The 9,465-nt window shown below is 41.2% G+C and overlaps 1 protein-coding gene across 2 annotated transcripts in view; it reads left to right on the top strand.

Annotated features, from left to right (window-relative positions):
• LOC103926019 (glypican-5-like) overlaps positions 1 to 9,465 on the top strand; it is a 405,545-nt gene that overhangs the window by 240,256 nt on the left and 155,824 nt on the right. For both annotated transcript variants that reach the window (XM_009334827.1, XM_009334826.1), the window contains one exon: positions 5,274 to 5,394. In XM_009334827.1, coding sequence (XP_009333102.1) covers positions 5,274 to 5,394 — 121 coding nt within the window. The remainder of the gene's footprint in view (positions 1 to 5,273; positions 5,395 to 9,465) is intronic.

Below are 9,465 nucleotides of genomic sequence, written 5' to 3'. Positions count from 1 at the left end.
TGCTGACATTTCTGGGTTTAGTATGAATAAAATACTAGAGCTGTAACCAGAGTTAACAATTCTGTACTACAATATTTCAGTTGAATTGCAAGTTATTAAATAAAGCAAGCCAATTTCTGATCTTACTTAATGTACATTTTCAGTAATTCAGGATCTGATGTCAACAAAACAAATGTTTTAGTGCAAAGAAGTGAAGTAATCAGATTATCTTTCAGGAAATGTATAGTGTTTATTTCAAAGTATTTTTCACATGATACAGAGCTAGTAGAAGGATTCACAGTTTACAGGGTAGTAGTTTGAGTCAGATGGACATAATGACATTTCTAGTACAGTCTTTGGTTCTTGGCTGTGATGGACTGGAGGAATTTCTCCCTTCTCACTGGCTGTGCAATTCTCCTTCAGTTCTCTGCCCTGTCCCCATCTCCTTGAGAGGTGTAGCCTACCTTCTCTGATCCGGATGGGATCCACCCGAGAGTGCTGAGAGAGCTGGCGGAGGAGCTAACAAAAAAGAGCTCCTCCCCATCATCTATCAGCAGTCCTGGTTAACGGGGGAGGTCCCGGACGACTGGAGGCTGGCCAATGTGACGCCCATCTACAAGAAGGGCCGGAAGGAGGATCCGGGGAACTACAGGCCTGTTAGCCTGACCTCAGTGCCGGGGAAGATCATGGAGCGGATCATCTTGAGGGCGCTCACAAGGCAGGTGCGGGACAACCAGGGGATCAGGCCCAGCCAGCACGGGTTCATGAGAGGCAGGTCCTGCTTGACCAACCTGATCTCCTTCTATGACCAGGTGACCCGCCTAGTGGACGAGGGAAAGGCTGTGGATGTGGTCTACCTGGACTTCAGTAAGGCCTTTGACACCGTCTCCCACAGCATTCTCCTGGAGAAGCTGGCGGCTCACGGCTTAGACAGGTGTACTCTGTGCTGGGTAAAAAACTGGCTGGACGGCCGGGCCCAGAGAGTTGTGGTGAATGGAGTTCAATCCAGTTGGCGGCCGGTCACGAGCGGTGTTCCCCAGGGCTCAGTATTGGGGCCAGTTCTGTTTAATATCTTTATCAATGATCTGGATGAGGGGATCGAGTGCACCCTCAGTAAGTTTGCAGACGACACCAAGTTGGGCGGCAGTGTTGATCTGCTCGAGGGTAGGAAGGCTCTGCAGAGGGACCTGGACAGGCTGGATCGATGGGCCCAGGCCAACTGTATGAGCTTCAACAAGGCCAAGTGCCGGGTCCTGCACTTCGGCCACAACAACCCCATGCAGCGCTACAGGCTTGGGGAAGAGTGGCTGGAAAGCTGCCTGGCGGAAAAGGACCTGGGGGTGTTGGTCGACAGCCGGCTGAACATGAGCCGGCAGTGTGCCCAGGCGGCCAAGAAGGCCAACGGCATCCTGGCCTGTATCAGAAATAGTGTGGCCAGCAGGAGCAGGGAAGTGATAGTGCCCCTGTACTCAGCACTGGTGCGGCCGCACCTCGAATACTGTGTTCAGTTTTGGGCCCCTCACTACAAGAAGGATGTTGAGATGTTGGAACGTGTCCAGAGAAGGGCAACGAGGCTGGTGAGGGGTCTGGAGAACAAGCCTTATGAGGAGCGGCTGAGGGAGCTGGGGTTGTTTAGCCTGGAGAAAAGGAGGCTGAGGGGAGACCTCATTGCTCTCTACAACTACCTGAAAGGAGGTTGTAGCGAGGTGGGTGTCGGTCTCTTCTCCCAAGTAACTGGCGAAAGGACGAGAGGAAATGGCCTCAAGTTGCGCCAGGGGAGGTTTAGATTGGATGTAAGGAAAAATTTCTTTACTGAAAGAGTAGTTAAACATTGGAACAGGCTGCCCAGGGAAGTGGTTGAGTCACCATCCCTGGAAGTATTTAAAAGACGCATTGGACCAGGCTGCCCAGGGAAGTGGTTGAGTCACCATCCCTGGAAGTATTTAAAAGACGTGTAGATGAGGCACTTAGGGACATGGTTTAGTGGGCATGGTGGTGTTGGGTTGACGGTTGGACTCGATGATCTTGGAGATCTCTTCCAACCTTAAGGATTCTATGATTCTATGATTCTATGATTCTATGATTCTGTGATTCTATGAACTCACCATTTTTTAGTTCATCTGAGTCTTTCTGGTCTTGTGTTTGTTATAGAAGTGATCTTTCGGTAAGATCACACAGGACAAGCAGAGCTTATGGGTTATTATGAGGAAACCCAAGAGTTGGTTTTTATGTGCTCTGCAAGTGAGTCTTTTGCCTCTCTTTACATCAGCTTTTTACACTGCTCATTTGGCAGATCACATCTATTTCACCACAGCCAAAGATCTGTAGTTGGTTTTCTGGGCATTGCCAGTCATGCAGGTCATGTTCCAGACCATAGCTGGGCCACCTTTTATGCGCTGGAGCCTCACATTAGCAGTTAGATGTAGTTGTTAGTGACTGCCACGCTGAAGCCATGCTAGATCAGGGAGATAAGGAAATGATGCAGGATTCATACAACTCATGCATGCTTTCTCTGACATCTGAAATTTAGGTAATCTGCATTATGAATCTAATTACAAGCAATCTGGGCAACAGAAATCTCTGTGTATAATTTATGCATATCTCTAGAGCTTTAAAGAGTGAGTCCTTAAAGGCATATGGAACTTTAAAGTTATGAGTATCCGGTTTGTCTTGGTGGACTGTGAACTCATTCATACCAAACGGTTCTATTTTCCTGGTAACGATGTATGTAAAGGAGGGAATGTATTTAGCAACAGCAATATATATGAGTTGAGTGAGATTGACTTTCCACATTTTGGGTCCCTTTGAGGACTCTGGCATTAATGCTGCTGCTGCTGCTATCCCTGAATTGGTCGTGTTTATGCAAACTCCATGCAGTGCTGTAGGTTTGTAATACCACTTAGAAGCATTTAATGCAGGCTTGTGATTCACAGGGAAAAAAACCAATATGATTTGCCAAAGAAAACCCCAACCCAGAGGGGAAGCAATTTTGTGTTCTTTATCTTGGATTATAATGACATAAGCCTCTAGAGACATTCCGATAGCTCTAACCCGGGGTTGAATGGAGAGCAGTCAAGAGCAATGAAAAGGAAAACCCTTGCTTTTTGCTGCTGTTGATGAGTTTCTGATCAGACAAAGCAATGCACACAGAGAATCACTGAACAGACTGGTGGAGCTGACCCATTAAATTAAATTTCTCCTGTGTTGCAACTAGATGATCTCAAAAAGCTGTGTCAAGTGTCCCTGTACATCTACAGTGGGTAACCATGTGTTTTCACATGGTGAACAATAATGAGCATTCAGCAAATAGCATGATTTGTGAATAAAGGTAAAGCTAAAGGCAGGTAAGGTGAAGCAGTGTTCCTACATTGTCCAAATGAATTGATGTGGATTGATATGATGTATACCAGTCTTGACTTCAAAATAATACTTTAGCTGGGTTCTTCCTGGGGACATCAGTCCAGCTGTCTGAGTCTGCTTGTAAGATGAGAACCTGACCATTATTTTGCACACGCCATTGCGTTGTGAAAGTTTATACTTCCAGATTAGTTTATACTTGTACGAGTTACACATCAAGAAAAATTAGAACATTACCTTTAAAAGGCTCAGTGAACAAAAAAAACCAAACTCATTGAAAAAGATTTTCCTTAATGTTTTTCCTCTAAATAGTATCTGGCTATTAGTGAAAAATATTATTTTTCTCAATTCTTTGTTCTAAACCATTTGTTTTTCTTTTTTTCCTGAGACGTGAAATTTATTGAGTTTACTGAAAAGGTGGACCATTCTCAGTTCTTTCTCTTTTTAAGCCACACGTTTTACAGCAGTATAATACAGTATGCTTTGCCAGCAGATTGCATAAAACTTGTTGTTCATCCTAAATTAAATTAATATATTTGGAGAGCTAGGTCTCCCCCTGCCACATTCTATTGTCTTTCTACAATAGAATTTGGGCACTTTTTTCTACTTTGAAGTGCTGTCCTCAGCTTCAGCACAAATTGGTTTACAGTGAAGAATTCACTGATAGGGGAACGTCTCGGGTATCAAAGTATGTAGGTATGACCAAAGTGAAAGATGTTTCTCTTGACATTTCAGTCCAAAGGAGCACAGCTGATTACTACCTGCCTTATAAAGATGCCAACGTGGCATCTTAATGAGATCCTCACAGGCATGTGTGTGAGTCTCTTGTCCAGTTCATAACTGGTCATGCAAACATCCATGATCCACTTTGTGACAAATGAGTGCCAAACTAATGAGAGTGGTTACATACAACCCTCAAAAGTATGACTCGCCAAAAAAGGTTGTTCTCTATCTCCCTGAGAACTGCAGTGTATTGTGGATGGGTTGAACTTAAATCATGCATGAACAGATCAACTCTGGAGCAAATATGCAGTAGTTTGAATATGCCAGGAAGGACTGGATTCAGCATACATGAGCAGATGACTTCACCTCTTCAACTGTGGTAAAGACATGTTCAGAAGTAGATACCAAATGTACACAGTCCTGGAATTTTCCCTGTGAGAGTACATGGGTGGAGCCCCAAACCAATTAGGTTTTGAGGATATGCTGTGGTGTATTCCAGAAAAGACTGGCAGTAACTGTTTAGTCAACAGTCGGTAAAAGAAGATTGCTGATAAGAGGCAGGTCATTGCGGTATGAGAACAGCTGCTATTCCTCAAATAAGGCAAGACTTGGTTAGAGAGAATTCCTGTATGTGGACCCTGGCTAGTGAGTTCATAATGCAGGTAAGGAATGGTGAGGAGCACTGGTACAACAGCAGGTGCTGCTTTACAGTGTGTCTAGACAATTAGGTGATAAACTGCTAGTCTAGCAAGAGAAGTCCAATCTCATACTCTGATTAAGAATCTTTTCAAAATCAGACTGCCGTTTCATTGGATTTTACTTAAATCTCATGATGTTTAGTTTCTGTCTTAAATTCCCTGGCTTTCTGTAATTATGAAAGCATGATTTTTTGGAAGCTATCAGCTTTGACTGCTGCATGGAGGAACTTGAGAACGTCAGTTATAAAAGTTCAAATATTAAAATACAAATGAAAGAAACCTCTGTGGTTTATGAAATTGTCAGTTCATGACTTGAATAGTTTGAAGTGATGAATTATACTGCAAGAAACTGTGATTTTTATTCTGGTTTGGTGTATTTAAAACATAAATATTTATTAAAAATTTCTATTCCCATTTACAAAATATTTGCATTTTGTAAGTTCCCTTTAATATGATTTGGTTCTGATGGATATGGTTCCAGTCACTGATGCTTTCTTTTTTTTTTCTCTTTTTCAGTTACACCAGCAGAGTTGTTTCCAATGGACTGAAGGCACAAATTAATAATCCAGAACTGAAAGTCAGAGGATTGGACCCACTCATCAGTAATTTAATTGATAAACTTCAGCACTTTAATCAAGTAAGTAATTTTTAGAGATAAAAGCATTTTATCATGGGGTTTGACAGCAGAGCTGAAGCTAGAATTACTAGGTGGTACTGCTTCTCATGTTACATTTCCCAGGATCATAGACCTGAAATAGCCATGGAGTGGGCCTGGTACTAAAGACAACTGAAGATTCTGTGTGCCAGCTGGTTTATGAACTCTAACGAGGCAAAATTACTTCCCTGGAAGTTGCTCTAATTCCTGGCTGTTGTTCCATAGCTGTTGATTAACTGTCCTACAGTCCACAGTCCCAGGAACATGGAGGAACTCCTGAGTCCCACAGTTCGTGTGAAGCTTGTGACTAGAGTCAGGCTGTGTGAGCGCCTTTAGGAGTCCTGTTGATATTCTTGTGTTGGAGGAATATCTCCTTGTTTGTGCAGCTTCCTGTTTTTCAGTGGTGTAGATATAAACAGGTCAAAAGACAAAATGGGTTTATAAGGATGTGATAACTGAACTGTACAGAATGCTGAAGTCAGGACAGAAGGTGCTCCAGGATGAATTAACCTTGCACCTTTGAAAACATTTCCTTGACAGGCCTTGTTCTCGAGCCCCTCAGCCCAAAAGGAAAGATAACCTACCAATGAGTTTGTCAGAGGCATGATTAACCTGTGTCTGCCTTTATCATCTATTTGGTTTCCCTCAGATGCACTTGCAGTCCTGGTGCACCTGCTGTCTCTCAGAGCTGAATGCATGGTTCTCTGATATTACTGCTTCAGCACACCTCTTTGTGAGCTCTTAAAGTAGTGCCAGTCCAAATGAGCTGGAGCTAACAGATTTAGCAGAGATTTTCATTTAAAGTAGGCATGTTTTCTTGTCAACTTGGAAGAATGCTTACAACAGTGTGTTTGGAGTCAGATGTGTTTGCACATTAGTCTACTCGTAATTTTTCACTGTTAAAGAGTGATGGAGCACGGGGATATAAATAGTTAGTAGAAAACCACTGTAAGATTAAAGTCCACCTTTGCAGGTGGGGTGTGCAGGAAGAAAAATAATCTGCACAGGTAAAACGGCAGGAGGAATTGCTTAGTCAGGATGTGGGAGGTTAAGACTGTGGCTGTGACCGGGAGTCATGGTTTGATCTCTTATTTGCTCCTGCAAAAGTATGACCCTCCTTTACCTCTCATCAACCACCAGTGGTAAATCTATAATCTAACCAGTAATTAGTGTTTTTGTTAAATCTTGCTTGGCTCTGAAGTTCTACTGTTCTGTAGGCTGCAGTTTAGGGATTCTTTGTATCACACTGTTTGATTTAACTTGCCATGGGGGATTACAACAACCAGTCTGATGCGTTACTCAATATTACAGTGAAATAGACATCAGGTAGTCAGATTGATGAAAGGATAATTCATTATTTATCTGCCTTTGCATGTTATAAAGTAGAGTGTTAATTTACTTTATAAATATTAGATATATCCATCTGTGTAATAGTCTTCTATAAACACTGACAATAGGAAATAGTTAGAAATAGATTAAATTAAAAGTAGCTGTGTATTGGAATTGTATTCTTTGTCTTCTGTAGAAAAATAAAAATCTGAGCGGCCTCATAATGAGCTGCATACCAACTTTCTTAAGTTATGTATGTTTAAAAAACAGCTTCAAAGAACACTTTTTTAGTCAGAAAAATAAAATCCAATTCCTAGATCTTTCTGTAAGTTGGAAGTGTTGCTTTCTGTTACTTCTACTGTTTTAGGAGACTATCATCCTTAAGTAAATGTAACTCCCACCAGATTGAGGTGCTTAGCAATAATGGATTCCAAGGGTAAGGGATTAAACAGAATACTGATTATTGCCCTAAGATGGTTTGTTCTTAAGTACTTGGAATAATATAAATTCCTTTGATCGTAATTTTAGTAAGATTTCTTCAGAGATCAAAGCATCAAAGAAGTTGCTGAATATCTAAGGCTTTCACATACAACATCAAACATGTGTAGCTGTTTTCTGCTTCTTGAATTTTCATTTCCGTTATGATATTAATACACAAATAAAAACTGACACTGAAAAGCCGATTAAATCAGGAGTTTAAAGTGTCATCACTAGCGTGTGTAGACTGTATAGAGGAAGAGTTATACAGAATCCCATTACTCATTTTATAGGCAAATTGATTTCATTAAAATATTTTTTTTTTGGAGGCAATATGTAAGATGGAATTTAAACAGTGATAAAATAAGGCGTTATCTTTGTATCTTCTTAAGTGTTTGACATTTGCAACTCCATTTTAAGCAACAGTTGCATATACAGAAGCAATCCTGGAGAGGCCGGAAGCCTGGAGAGCAGAGAACAGAGCGATGCACAGAATGTGCATCATAGGTGATTTGATGTGTCTAGGCCCTAATAATCTTCTACCACTTAAGTAATACTGCTAAACTACCCAGAAGAAAGCGTATTCTTGGATAAGAGAAAGATGTGCTGAGATTTTAAAATGAAATTACATTTCTGTCTTAAGAAAACAAGCTCCAGCCATGCTGGATCTATCCCTCAGAGAGCCTGGACCTCTTGGCTTTCTCTCTCTCTCTCTCATTGTTTTGCAAAGGTGCATGTTTTTGAAAATCAGAACAATTTGCTGCTAGATCAATTTGCTGAGGTTGTGGAGTACTGTCAACTACAGCTATGTTCAAATCAGCAGGATTCATTTTTCTAAAAGATGTACCTTAGCTCAGCAATTCTTAATGATTTCTGGAGCGAATCTAATTGCTGCTGTCTTCGATAGATCCTCTTCCACCTCCTGTCTTCTACTGCTGGACCCCAGCTCCTCCTCATCACTCTGCAACTACTGCTGCAGCCTCCTTCCCCCATGCTGGCAGTCCCAGACTGCGGACGCAGCAGCGCGGTGCAGCAGGGTCAGTGGGGCCTGAGGTAACATGAGCCTTTGGCGACTGGGGTAGCAATGCAGCGCAAGGCTGTGAGCAAGAGTAGCTTGTCACTGGCCATGCAGATGTAGCAAACTATTCATTCAATTAAATCCAAAACTGACAGTCTTTGTTGTACAGCAGCCATTTCTTTGTTAGCTCCTTATTATGACTTATCCACAAATGTAAAGAGACTAATAAATCCATTGATCCTAAATCCCATGGACACGAACAAAACTCTTGTCAATGTATTATTGTTCTATTTGGTGCATGCCAACTCCAGCACATTACAAATAGTCTGTACGCAAGTTGTCTTCCATTTCTGCCTGTCATTTAGGCTGAAATATCAGTTTGTTGGAGATCATAGCAGTTCCTCATTTTTTTCATCTGGGACTTAAATCCTCACCACATAGTTGTTGTTTTTAAAAAAAAAAAGATTATGCAAATAGCAGGCTATTTCATAACCACTTTACAAAGCCAAAAGTAAAGTGAAATTTAGAGAATATTGTTCAACAATTAGTTATTTGCATCCCTGGCACATAAGGTATTTGAAGGGTTTATTGTAGCTGCTGATTCACATATCAATAGAATTACCGAGTTACCATTTACAGTAACTTTTACTTTTAGTAATGCAAAAACAGATCAAGTGAAGTCCCAGATTGATTTTGAAGAACTAGCAGTTAGAAATAACATCTTTTCCTCCTCTTTTTTTGTGAATAGAGCAGATGTGAACTGCAACTGATAATAAACATAAAATCCCCCATTGTGCCTTTTTTGACTACTGCTTCTTGCCACGTAATCACACTTAAATATGTTTTAATGTTTTTCTTCAGCATAATGCTTTTCACAGTTCAAACACAAGTGGTTCTGAAGCCAAGGTTAAAAATCCTAAAGGATCAGTTGCATTGAAAAGCAATGAGAACGTTAGGGAAAAGTGAAAAAGCTTTGACTATAACTTTACTAGCAGGGTTGCATGGGCATTCTCAAAGGATTACAATATAATAAGTATTATAGAAGTTTAACTTATTTGTCTTTTGTCAGCCTAAATCTAATCTTGACAGATTTTGAGAATCGGTGTGTTTTGCTGTTGTCAGTCGGAGATGAATGCTTAGGGCATGGCTGTAATTCAAGAAGACAGTGCAATATCTTAGCGCTTAAAATGAGAGCAATGCCAAAGCAAATCTTGCTGAATCTGGTCCCA

The sequence above is a fragment of the Pygoscelis adeliae genome, unplaced genomic scaffold, assembly GCF_000699105.1.
Source record: "Pygoscelis adeliae isolate BGI_AS28 unplaced genomic scaffold, ASM69910v1 Scaffold552, whole genome shotgun sequence".
In the NCBI taxonomy this organism is placed as follows: domain Eukaryota; kingdom Metazoa; phylum Chordata; class Aves; order Sphenisciformes; family Spheniscidae; genus Pygoscelis; species Pygoscelis adeliae.
Note: the sequence above shows the minus strand (reverse complement) of the source record. Positions and strands in the feature narration are given on the sequence as shown.